Raw genomic sequence first — 13587 nt, 5'->3', positions numbered from 1 at the left:
AGTTACCTGATATGGCGGCCATTTTGGCTTCAAGCAATGGCGGTAGTTGGGTTTCAATTTCGTTAACTTTCTTCCTCAGAGTACTGCAGAGTCTCTTGGTCACACACACCTAGAGGGAGAGAAGCAGCCATGAATCGTCATTTATTCAGGTGCCAATCAGCAGCCAGGTCAGAGATTCTGGGTTTACAAGTACTTAGGAATGGTGATGAAGGGTAAGTGGAGGGGAGTTCTTAGAAAGCAAACAAGGAAGGGAGGACAAAACAAAGCAGGCATTACCAAATTCCAAGCATCAGGTCTATACTTTCACGACACCCGAATACAAAACTGACCTGAGCTTACACAACAGCTCACCCACCGACTAACATAATATCATGACTCTGCCTGCTCCCTCCAGGCCCTTTGCACCCCAGGAGTATTTCTGAAGGAGTATTTCCCTCCTTTGGAAATACTCTTGGCCCAGGTGGCTTAGGCCTCTCACCCCCTCCAGGGCTCTGCTCAGATGTCCCCTAGGAAGAAAGACCTGGCTGATTACCTACATAAAACAGTGCTCCCCTCCCTGCTTCATGTTTTCCATAGCGTCCTCTCCAGCCAACACACTATTAGTTTTTATGCCTTTGTTTTTCTATTGTCTCTCTCCGCGGGGATACAAGCTCTATGTGAGCAGAGACTTTGTTCTGTGCCTGGCACGTAGTAGGCAGTAAATACAGGGGCACTGCCTTGAGCTCAAGGGCAGAGCACAGGCTAAACAGAATCCTAGTAGATACAGGTGTCTCATGAAACCTGGATGGCAGATACCTGTTGGCAAGCCAGATGTGAAAACTACAGAAGCAGATCTCAGTGAGATTTACAGGTTTTGTCATTTATTTTTCCAAGATACTCCAAACGCTTCCTACATTTTTTTTGGCTTTTCCAAAAATAGCAAACATTTTACATCTTGGTTTTCTTTTCCAAATGTCTTAAACTATCTTTTATTTTATTTGAAACAAAAACATCACAAGTTTTTTTGTTTTGTTTAAAGCAAAACCTCATATTCAATTCATATCAATACTCAGATTAACAAGGACTTAGAAAACATTCCGGTTCAACAAAAGCATACGGCACAGCTGAATAATAGTGAACACTTGTGCAGAGACATTTGGGTGTAACCAAGACACATCCCCTCCTTCTTGCTAAAAATCTAAGATTCCATTCAAAAACTAAAATTAACCCATTTGGGTTCACAGAACCCAGAGAAAATATAAAATTTAATTTCCCCAGAAGAATCTAGATCTTGCTAAGTACCATCAACTTAAAATGTTCTGTTTATCGCAGACTGAAACTGAGATTGTTTTTACAATCAAAGCAGACCTCACCTCCTGCCTAAAACATCACACCACTTCTCCCATGGCCTTAAACGCAGTCTTTTCCATTAAGCGGCTGTAATTTCCCAAATCTCTTTATAAATAAAAACTCACTCTCTGGTTGAAGGCAACAGTGTGGTGGCTTCGACACCAATGCCTCCACCAGCAGTTTTGAGCATACACACGTCCATAGTGATTAAGTCAGAGACCCTCTCAATGGTCCCTGGATGGGGATGTCAGAATTGGGCATTAAAAGGACGATGCTCTGGCCACCTTCCCCCAGAGTGAAGTCTCCGGCGGGCTCCAGGCCTGATGATTGGCATATCCCTCCCAGACATCTAAGAATGTCACCAAAGTCCGAGGACATTTCTGTTCCCTCTGTAACACCAGCCATAAATCTTATGTCTCGTCCAATGTATGTCCAGTATTTCTGATTTTAGTTAACAGTATCTGTTAATCATAATTGGGTCAGTTTCTCCTTTGTTGAGCAAATCTGTCCTTCAAGCTGTCACTATTAATAAGAAACAACCGCTCTAAATCTTTTTAAATCGCAATGTACATTCTTTCAGGCACTGCTAGATAAAATCTAATATCTACCAATCTCCAGAAATCCCATTTATTTCCAACTATTTCTTCTATCTCATTTATCCCTCAATTACCTTTGGCTTGGGTAACCTACACAAGTCGAAGAAATTCAATGATTTGGAGGAAAGGTCTAACTCTCCTTAAGGAGGAATACAAAAATGTCAGCTCTGTACATCTAATACACTAATGAAAGAAAACTGTACCAAACTGTGATATTTACCTCAAGGGCACCAGTCAGTCAAGTCCAGAGAGGAGAGAAAGTTGTTTTGTGTGACTAGGCAGTTTTGTTTTAATTCTCTGTAGATTAATCTATGTCCCCACACACACACATACACACTAGCCCGCATACAACCCAACCAGACATACACATACACGCCCCAGAAAATCTGCATCTCCTTTTCATTTCCAAATAAAATTAGACCCTGAGGAACTCAATATCAATGGAGCGTTTACATTTACATTTTTAAATCTTAGACATGAATTCTTTAATCTTATGAAAAAGCAAGGTAATTATAAGATTTTTTTATAACTACCTTAGAGAAGATATTCAAACAAAGCAAAGTGCTTTTGGCACTTGGGCAAATCCAGTGGCTTTCACGGTAGTTGGAGATTGTCCACAAATCCCAACAGCATGTGCATATGTGTATACGTGTGTGCGCAATATGTCACATGAAACACACTTACAAACACCATCTGTGTTATGTCACATGCACACCAGCAGTTCACTCCTGGGATCCAGGCCCATTTATGTCACCCACAGTATGTTCTCATACTCAGGGAACCCAAACCCAAGAGTCTTTCCACCTTTGAATTCCACACAGAAATTAGGAAGTGCCTGAGAAATGGCACACGTTTATAGCTGAAAATAGGGGAAAAGGAACACTTCTACCCACGACCCATCCGAGATGCCCAGGCCGCTTCTCCCCTCCTCCCCTCCCTGGGGGCTCCTGTGGGAGGTCACAGGGCCGTGAATATTAATGTTACGCAGAAATTCAGGTGTGTTCCGAACACTTCCCCGCTGGCTTCACATAAACTGAGTCCGTCTCACTTGTCCCTGACGTTGGGCAGGAGAAAGGTCTCAGCTGTGTGCCCCGCAGGAGCCTAAGAATAAAGCCCTTTAACAGAGTTCTGCCTGGGGACTCAGGTCGTGCCATCCACCCTCCTTTGGGGGAACGTTCCTGGGAGAAGGCGGCGCAGGTTGCCCACACGCCCGGCCTGGCCGGCCCAATACCACACTGTGGACAAGACGCAGTCCCCACGGGCAGTGCTCCTGGGTGGGGCTTAACTGCTCAGGACACCGCTGCTGTGCCATGTGACCTTTAACAACTTCATTTAATGTTGTTTTCAAAAATGAATGAGACGCAAAAACTGGGAAAGGGCCAGAGGAACTGTGGAGCATGGGAAATGAATGACTTTTCCTCCCGGGAGGGCTGTTCCTCACAAACATATGGAAATGTATCTGCTCAGCAAAGCCCTGCTCAGCAAAGGCATTTGCACAGCAGCAGTCACCCTCCACCCCCAGCCCTGATGCTCCTTCTTAAGCAAAGGCCAGACCGGTCCATTCCTGGGGGACCCCAGTCAGGACCCGAACCACGTTGCCACCTGGCCTGGCTCGTGCCTCAGCGCTTGGCCTGTGGGGCGGCTTCGCAAAGGCTGTGTTTCTCCCAGAGCCCAGATGTTTTTTAGACAAGAAATGAACTCAAGAGAAACCTTTAGAGATTCCTTTAGAAAATGGCATGTGAAGGCACTTACCTTCGTGGTGATTTCTTTAAGTGACAAATGGAGGGGCTTCATCCTTTCCTGGAGACTAGAAGAATCAGAGAGACAACGTTGATCTTCTTGCATCACAGCTTGATCCCCCCCCACACACACACAAGAACACTGGGAAACACCGGCCCTCCATCAGCCCAACAGCTGAAGAAAGGTGGAGCCAGATTAGTTTCATGTGACTAGACTTTAATATGTCACCGGGAAGCAGGATTTCCCTCCATAATGATATGCCCTGGAATCAAAACCTGTTATCATTTCTTTAATGACCCAGATGTGCTCCTGGAGACAAAGGATGAATATTTAAATTCCTCTAACTCTTCCTGTAACTATTTGTGGGGACAGAGCCCCAGAGAGTAGTTTACAGGCTCTCGGCCTCACGTGGAAGGGTGCTGGCTCGGCTGTGGCTGATTGGCTGTCGGCTGTGGCCGGTTAGCCGATTGGCCGCCGGTATAACTGCTGTGGCTACCGAGGAGAGCCGAGGACTGCCGAGGATTGCCAAGGATTGCCAAAGAGCCGAGCAGAGCCGAGGAGAGCGGAAGAGAGGAGAGGAACAGGGTCAAGAGAGTGGAGGAGAGTCGTCGGTCGGTCGGTTGGCGGAAAGGCGGACAGCAGGTCGTGCGTCCGGTGGACCCAGCCTCCAGTGAGACCATAGTGGTATGACTCCCCTACCTATGGCTCCGTGGGTGTTCCTTTTTGGCCTCACCATATCCTGCGTTCTTGTGTGGGGAGCGGGAGCAGAGACCCTGCAGGCCGCCCCACCTGAAAAATGGCGCAGCGAGCAGGCCTCCGCGCACGAAAAATGGCGCAGCGAGCAGGGTCTCCCGCACGACACTATTCCAAAAAGGACAGTCCACACAAGAAGGTGTTTCGCAGGCAGGTAATCGAATCCTATCTGTTTGGGTACACCATTCAATTCAACAAATACAGACCGAGTACGTCTGTTTGGCAGCCAGGTGGAGCTTACAGGAAATCCATGTATTAAAATTTATCGAAACAAGAATTCCGTTACTCCATAGGCTTTTCCCTGCTTCTTTTTTCTCCTGAGCACTTTTCACCTTGACATACTCATTTATGCAAGTAATTTCTCTCTCCCCCCACTGGAATATAAGCTCCACAATTGCAGCAACTGTCTGTTGTGTTCACTCCTGTATCCTCAGTGCCTAAAACAATTCCTGGAGCTTAGCCATGGGCACTCAGTCATTACTGCAGAATGAATGAATGAATGAATGAAACTAAGACTCAGATCTTATTCTCAACGCTGTTGTCTCATGGAGAAGAAGTACATGTGGACAATCAAGTGTTAACATAAAGTCAGATGAAAACATTAAGGGGAATAGAAACCCAGTGCTAGGATCAAACTGCTGCATAAGAACTATCATAGGCAGAAAACTGTCTCCAGGTGGAGAACATGGAGAAAATAACTTAGCAATTTAGAAACTAAGGGGTTGGTGGGGAAGCTACTGGGAGAGGTGGAAAGTGAACTGGGTCTCAAAGAAAAAAAGGAGGAAGAATGAACTGTCAGGGAGATGAACCCAACTGAACCAAACAGTTTACAGAGGTGACCTTGAGAGACAAAGCTAAAATGGGAACGACTATTTCTAATAGGGGGGGAGGGGGGAAGTCTACCTGCATCGGTAATGTTTGTTTATTTGGGAAAACAAATGGGGAAATGCTAATATCTGTTTAATCTCGGTGGCAGGTAAATGAGTATCTGTTATATGTTTTGCAGTATTTGAAACATTTACAATTAAAATATTTTTAAAGGACTATCAAGGACAAGCTATAGTCAGTATTGGAGGCCAGGTTAAGAAGTGCTGAGCTTTTTCCACAGGCAATGGTAAAGCATTCATTTCTGAGCAGGAAAGCAACATGAAAGGAATGGGGTTTTTCTGGAGAATGAATGTGGCAGGCCTGAGAGGTGACTGGCAGGAGGAAACACTGAAGTGAGAAGCCAGCAGGCAGCCTCGGCCAACCCGCCTGTGAGGCCCAAGGGCATGCGGAGAGTGAAGGAAGTCTGAAAGGACAAGGAGTGGGGCCTCAGTCTGTTGATGCTGAAAAGCAGTGAGAGCATCTGAGCTTTTCATTTAGCCACTTGTTCACAAACTCCTTAATTCTTCAAGTACCTATTGGGCACCTCGTAAGTTAGGAATGTGGAGCATCGAAACATGGTCCTTGCCCTCAACAGCTGCTAGACGGAGCCCCCTCAAACACTTACAGGTGCTAGAAGAGAAGTGGTCACTGGTGAAAGGGGGAGCAGCCAAGGAGAAGGTCAGGTTTCCTGGGGTACGTGTGGGAGGGGTCAGCACGTGGCAGGGGCTGCAAAGTATCAGAGCAAAGCTGCCAGTTTGCCAGCGGCAGTCGTTGTTCTTCAGCTGTAAGAAGTGCTTTTGAATGTCATCACCTCCACTAACCCGTGATTTCTGAGTACAAGTGAGCTTGATTCAATTGCAAATGCCCTTGGACCTGTGTGGGTGCATTCCAACCAAAGTCATCCTTACTTTAGATCTACATCCAACCGAGGAGCTGAGGTCAGCCAGATGGGGGAGAGGAGAGCTGATGAACAGCAGGGCACATGGCAGCAGATTTTTCAGGAGTCGCCAGGTGACAAAAATCACTGTGCTCAATGGGAACAGTGGGAAGCAGCATGTGGAATCCCACCTGGAGAATTCTAGACAGCGGCTGGATGGAGATGGGATCTTCTGAAGGGAGGTAAGTCCAAGTGGCTGCTAACAGGGAGTGCGGAGCAGCCACGCCGCTTGAGATGTTGGGGAGAGGAGGGAGAGATGCCAAGATGGGTCTGTCCCTCCTGGCTCTGCCTCTGACTCACACAGCAGCACCAGCTTTGAGCTGCCACCCTCTGCTCTCCAGACGCCCAACTGTCCTTGGGCAGAATGCACTGCCCTTGCCAGGCTCATCGGTCCATCCAACCAACCACTTTTCAATAAATGGTTCACCACAAAGTTGATCCTATATGAGCATTTTATAGCGTCTTATAAATAGATGCTCCCAGCCACACACAAAGACGAGTTCAAACATTAACAATTAAGGCAGATGGGGAGTGGGTCCTCTTCTGACACTGGAAATTTAGCTGACCAAAATGGCAGCACCTTCAGCTAATGGTCAACAGGCCAAGCACTGTGCTTGCGGGGTTGACATGATTCATGGGACTTGGCTCAGCTCTGGTCCATTCCCAGGATGACAACCAGTCTCTTCTCAGAGAGCTGTGTCAGAGCAGGAGGTAGTGGTGCAGATAATTGAATGCGTTGTTTTAGATTTGATCTGATTTGTAGCTAATTTGTTTAATTTATGCTATATTACCTTTTGCAGTGGATTTACCTGCCTAATTATGTTTTGCTCACACTGATATTAACATTAGCTGCACCCTGGGGTAGACGAGAGTGAAAGCAATGGGGGCAGAATAGTATGAATAATCTGTGTACCAAGCCAGTGGTTTCCAAGGTATTTTTAGTAGTAGAACGCTTTCAAACACAATTTTACACAGAACTGTAATCTGGAAAACAGATAATAGGGGAGGGGATCTGTTCTGACTTAGGTGGGGTATTTGGCCTAGGGCACAAATGATGTCACATTGACCCCTCACACTTAATGCCACCACTGTCACACTGTTGTCCCTCACCCATGATTCCAGGAGCAGAAATACAAACTGAAAACCACCAAATTAGACGAGGAAAATGTTTATCAACAAGAGTGCCATGTACTTCAATGATCATAGCTAATCCCGTGTCTCTCTCAGGCTGGCACAGCGTGACAGAAAGAACTGTCCTCTCAGAGCAAATCAGAGTGCACCCTGGAAACACAGGAATTGTCTTCATAAATCAGCACATAATGTCTTCACATACACACCAGACCTAATTCACTCAAATGATTGTCTTCGTTCAAAGCAGCCACCCTGGGAAAACAGTGTCAAACGTTTACTGCGCTCTCACTGTGTACCAGGCACGCTCCCATATTCCTTCATAGGTTAGCATTGGAAATTCTCAGAACTCTATGAAGTAGGTACAATAACATCTCATTTTGAGACAAGAAAACCCAGTCAGAGAAGAACCTAGGCAGCTGGTGAATGGGTAAGCGATAACACAGGCAGTAGAGCTGGTGTTCTCCAAGCACGGACCTATCCAACCTCTCCTGAAAGCTGTCCACTGATTCAATACATGCTGGACCTGTCCAGCCTGATTTCCAGAATTCAATTGTAGAATTATGTTCAATTTACAATACAATCAATATCATTATTTGTAAATACACATTGTTCTTTACCACAAACTGGTGTTGAAATCATATGAATGAAATTCACCCTCAACAAATGAGGCGTCAGGACAGTTGAGACGACTGACTGGTGAGACGTGTTATAGAGAAGGCACAACAGTGGCACACAGGCCTGGGCTGGCGGCGGTGGAGGAAATCCAGCACAAAGGGGCCTGTTACCGGTTGGTCATGTTCCCTCACTCCAATTCATTATGTCGGGGTCCTCAGAATAGGCCTTATTTGGAAATTGTGTCTTTACAGAGGCGGTCAAGTTAAAGCCAAGTCATTACATGGGCCCTGATCCAATATGAGTGGTGCTCTTATAAGAAGAGATGTGGACACAGACACACAAAGGGAACATGACATGAGGACACGGGAAAGACAGCCACGGACAAGCCAAGGAGAGAGGTTCAGAAGGAGGCAACTCTGCTGCAACTTTAATCTTGCAGATCTAGCGTCCAGAATTGTGAGACAATACATTTCTGTTGTTTGAACCACCTACTCTGTGGGGCTTTGTTATGGCTGCCCTAGCAAACTAATGCATGTGGGATTTCTGATTTTTAATAGCATGATTAATTATATGTGTTATTAAGATCCTGGTGCTCCAGGGTCCAAGAAAAAGAAGTCAGTACACTATGTGGATGTGGCATCAGCTAGACAACAGAAGACATGACAGCTCTTTTATTTGCTTCAGATGAACTGACAGTTTCATTTTCAACCCACCCAAGGCGGAGACAGAGCTGCTGCAACAATAGGTCTGCGTGGAACAGAAAGGTTCCAGTCTGTAGCGTAGGAACCAAGGACTGTGAGGGGCGGCCGTAAGAAACTTACATGTGAGGATGTCTTTGATCCTTGTTTAACGACATGGGACTGATAGGTTAGTGCAGGAGCTCACAAATGCCTTAGTTTCAGGTTTGGAATGAAAGGGGCTCCCGTAAACACTCCTCAATGTGACAGGAAGAATGCCACCACGGATGTCAAAGACATCAGTAATAAAAGCTCAATTTGGGGAGCAACAAATTGCTTTCCAGCAATGATTGGAAGGGAAAATGGATGGAAGTCAATCATACTAATCTAAATGGTACAGGCCAAGATTTGGTCAAGAGCCAGAATGAGATGTTTGTGCAGGAGAAAGACAGCCGGGCAATTTGGGTTCAATGACTCGGGGTGAGAAACAGTTCTAAGGAAGAATGGTCCCACCAAGGGACCACCTCTGGTGCTGCCACTCTGGCCCAGGACACGGGCACCCTCCTCTGAAACGCTGCTGTGGCCGCTGGACTGGGCCCCTGCTTTCGCCCTCAGCCCTCCACAGTCTGTCTCAAGACGGTAGTCAGGGTGAGTCTTCTCGAGCCCGTCACATACAATGTCACTGTTCAGCTCTCGCACACCCAGCTACAGCCAAGTCACCAGGACCAACACACCCATCTCCCATCACACCTCTGACCTCCTACCCTACAATGTCCTCCTCCACACACCCCACCCTGCCACACAGGCTTCCTGACAGCTCCCCGCATCTGCCTCGGCTGGCACAGGCCCCTCTGCCTGGACACTCTCCCCTGGGACACACAGTAACAACTCCCTCCTACCTTCAAAGCCTTGCTCTAATCTTACCCTTTCAGGGATCCCACCCTGATTTCTCCACTTAAAACAGCAGATTTCACATCCTCGCCTATGTTTTCCTCCCACAGCATTCACTACCTGCTAACCTACTATGTGATATACTTATTTATTATGTTACTGTTTATTTCTGCCTTCTCCGCTGGAAAGACTGCAGGGGGCAAGGATCTGTCATGGAGAAGTACCTGGCACACAGTGGGTACTGAATGGCTGACGCTCACCTTCTTGTCACCTTTCCAAGGAGGAGGTGGGGCATCATGGGAATCTCCTCACCTCTATCACAGGCAGCTCAAACCCCAGGATGCTGAGATGCCCCTCTTTGCCCCCATGTCCCACCACTGCCCCAGCACAAGTGGGGACTGAAGGCCATGACTGCTGTTTACCATGTTGCTATCGGTGGAGTTTCACGTGAGAAAGAAAGAAGACATTCAAGACTCAGAGCCCCAGTGAAATCTCCTTTCCTTCTTGTGAAAGTTCACCTCTTAAAAGTCTTGCTCTCTTTCACTTTTCTCTTTTGAATGGTTTCTTTCCATTGACTGTGTACAAGTTGAACTGTGTCCCCCTAAAACACATATGTTGATGTCCTAACCCCCCATACCTCAGAATGTGACCTTATTTGGAAATAGTGTCATTGCAAATTCAATTAGTTAAGATGAGGCCGCTAAGGTGCATCCTACTCCAATATAACTGGTGTCCTTATAAAAAGGAGAAATTTGGACGCGGAAACACACAAAGGGAAGACACTGAGAGACACAGGGAGAGGTGGTCATCTACAAGCCAAGGAGAGAGACTGGAACAGATGGAGCCCTCAGAAGGAACCAGCCCTGCTGACACCTGACGTTGAATGTCTAAGCGCGATAAATTTCAGCTGTGTGGACGCCACTCACCTGTGGCATGGCAGCCCTGAGAAACTGATCCATGCTGACATGGGAAGGGCAACACGTGGAGAGCTGGATGGCTGCAAAGGACACGGCTGCCTCCAGCCAGCACCCAAGGCATCCTCACTGCCACCTTGTGCCGAAGCCAGAGGGCCACTCTGTAAAGTTCAGGGTGTGTGACTGTGCTTAGAGCATCCTGCCAATCTTCCCCCAAAACACATAGCTGCATTAGCTGTCCGTTTGGTTAGGGGACCCCATACCCTGGTCAAATAGCAACTAACAACTGTTCACTCCATATTTGTTCACTACTTAGGGAGGCATAACTCAAAAGCCTGGTAAGAAACTCTCTGGTAATACTTTCAATACTCCCAATACTCCCAGCATCAGAGGCCCTGCCCTGCCCCTCCTTACTCTCAGGGTGAAGCATCGGCAAGGCAAAGAGGCCTACCCACCCACCCAGAGCTGGTCCTGGCAGCCAAGACCAGAAGAGTCTTCCCTCCTGCCAGGACCTCTTCAGGGCATCCCTCCCAAGGGTGGGTCACCCTGCAGTGAGCACACATACAGGCCCAAGCAGTGGTCAAGCAGTGGCTACTTTGAAGCGATGGCTATTTCTTGGATGTGCAGGCCTAGTGTCTACATGTAACACCCATCGCGGTGCAGGACAGATCCCAGGTGGGAACACAGGTCAGCAGTTCCATTGGTCCTTGTCCTCTGGACCGCCAACAGCAGACAGGCCTGGGTGGACCCCCATGAGTGAGTGCCCTTGAGAAACGACCTCTCCTCTGTGTCCATCGGCCAGTCCTTATGCTTTCCCTCCCCCACTAACACAGCCAGCACCACCCCCTGCATTAGACTCACACCAGGGTGCCAACCACACACCTGCCTGACACAAGCCTTTGAAAAACAAGCTCTGTCCCCACTCGCATCTGACCTCTACTGCCCAAGAATATGAATGGCACTCAGAGAATTCCAACAGCACCCCACTAAATTCCGGTATGTCTCGAACCAGTCACTTTCTCCTGGGGCTGTTTCCTCAGCTGTAAAGTGAGGAAGGTGGATCAGGTTATTTCTACGAAACTTCCAGTCTTACCATCCAAGATTCTTTCGCTAACGTGATTTTATTCGTAGAGATTCAGAGAACGTACCGAACACATCGATTATCTAAAGGGCCCTCCAACATTAGTGATAGCCAGATCGCTGTCATTTCACTAAGGAAGCAAGAGCTTTGCAGCCTCAGAACCATGCGTGCAGGGAGTCTGCTGTCTGCTGGCAGCTGCCTGCCCCTCTTCCTACCTGTACACGTGGCCTTATGCTGAAGGCCCATTTTTAAAAAGCCATGGGAAAGGGAAAACATCAACTCTGTCTCCAAACAGCCTTCTCCTTGCCACCCCGCCCCCTCCTCCATTCCCAATTCCATCCCCTGTGTCTTGTTTAGTAAAGATAAGTTTGAGAATGAGATTGTTACTGAAGCAAAGTAGAAATGACATGAAGGGCAAAATGACAGCTTCCCTAGCAGAGGCACTACTTGGGTCTTGAATTTAAAAAAAAAAAAAAAAAAAAGAATACGGTGACATTAACGACCCCACCAATTACTGCTCAGTCCACTAACCTTCTGTCGGGGAGACTGTTTAAGAAAATGACAATAAAAACAGCTTTAGGAAATGCAGGATTTTATCTACTTGGCCTTTTTCCTTCCTAGGGCCCTTCTCTCCTTGCAGCTGATAATGTCACATGTCACCGATGGGAAATATACAGGACACAGACAACAAAAATGCCGAGTATTCCTCTAGGCTTCAGATGATTTCGTGAAGGCACGACAGGCACACATACTTGTCAAGAGCAAACCATTGTACATGGCGGTCAACTGGGACATTTACTCTTGGGACAGGCTGCCCGGGGCAGCGCAAGGACGTCTATACCGACGGCAAGGCTCCGACACCTTAGTGGTGTCCTCACCACATCGGCACAGCATGACTCTCTGCCCAGCTCAGTGGCGGGATAGGAGTGTGACAACAGTCCCACTCAGAGGACAGACACTCACACGCATGCTCATCACAAAGCCAGCTCATCTTTGGGAGATAATGAAGCATAGAAAGATTTTTAAATAAATCCTTCATACAAATAACCACACCTGTATGAGAGTAAGAAAATGTTTTAGAGTAACCCGACAGGAACAGAGCACAAGAATTTCTAACTAGGGTGAAGTAAATATACTTGATGTTTCCCGCTCTGGCCCAATCAGAGGCCACTAAGTGAAAGAAGCAAAGCAAAACAGGCCAAAGAAACACTCGGAGTCTCAGCTCTTCAACTCTTCCCCTGAATATGGACCCCACTAGTGACACATGTCCCCCACTAGTGACACATGTCCTGGCTGCATTTTTCTCTGAATTTCAGGGATCCTGGCCCTGAACTTTAAGTAGGACACTATGTTCTGTCACTCCACAGTCTTTGTGGTAAAGTCCAACATCCCCAACTACCCAGCAAACTGAGACTGGCATGTCATATGTTATAAGACCATAAACTCTTGTTAATAAAATACATCTACGTAACCCATATAAGTACTCCTAAAAAGGGCGGGAGGGACAGAGAGAGGGAAGGTGGGAGAGAGGGAGAGAGAGAGAGAACAAGGATTCCTAATTTCTTAGAAAAGATTTCCTGGGGTCGATGTGCTGATGTCAAGATACTGAGCAGAGGAAACGAGCCCTAATCCTGAATTCACTGGATTTGAGAATTTTTCAGATCTGCTGATAAGAGTCAGACAGAGCACACAGGTGTGCCCACGTGTGCACACACCCTCGCCTCGCCCCATGCCATGTCTTGCCAGTTCCCATCCACCCAACATTACAGAGTCACAGCTTGCACCTAAGTCCAGTTCAATCAAAAATCACAGCTTTATTTTCTGCTGATTACCTTGGTATTTGGCTTACCCACTTCTCCTAGTGTTCACTCAACCAGCTCTTCCTCACTGCCGCTCAAACAATCACATTCGAAACCAAAATTGTAATTCACATGCCAAAAACATTCTGACTTACAGACATTTGTCTAAGAGATTTTAGTCGTCTGATAAAGAGAGATGAGAACATCAGTCAAAAATACGAAGGGCATTATATTCAGGTCCTCACTCCTCACTCCTT

At 47.0% G+C, this 13587-nt stretch overlaps 1 protein-coding gene across 3 annotated transcripts in view; it reads right to left on the bottom strand.

The window, feature by feature from the left end:
• The window catches only part of DISC1 (DISC1 scaffold protein), a 309809-nt gene that overhangs the window by 186554 nt on the left and 109668 nt on the right, over positions 1-13587 (bottom strand). For all 3 annotated transcript variants that reach the window (XR_012490698.2, XM_074316477.2, XM_074316478.2), the window contains exons 7-8: positions 3678-3732; positions 7-109 (exon numbers count right to left, since the gene is read on the bottom strand). Coding sequence is in view for 2 of the 3 variants with exons in the window: in XM_074316477.2 (XP_074172578.1) it covers positions 7-109; positions 3678-3732 (158 nt within the window). In the remaining variant the exon portion in view is untranslated. The remainder of the gene's footprint in view (positions 1-6; positions 110-3677; positions 3733-13587) is intronic.

Source organism: Rhinolophus sinicus, chromosome 6 (assembly GCF_057876585.1).
Source record: "Rhinolophus sinicus isolate RSI-liver-muscle chromosome 6, RSI-T2T, whole genome shotgun sequence".
Lineage (NCBI taxonomy): Eukaryota > Metazoa > Chordata > Mammalia > Chiroptera > Rhinolophidae > Rhinolophus > Rhinolophus sinicus.
Note: the sequence above shows the minus strand (reverse complement) of the source record. Positions and strands in the feature narration are given on the sequence as shown.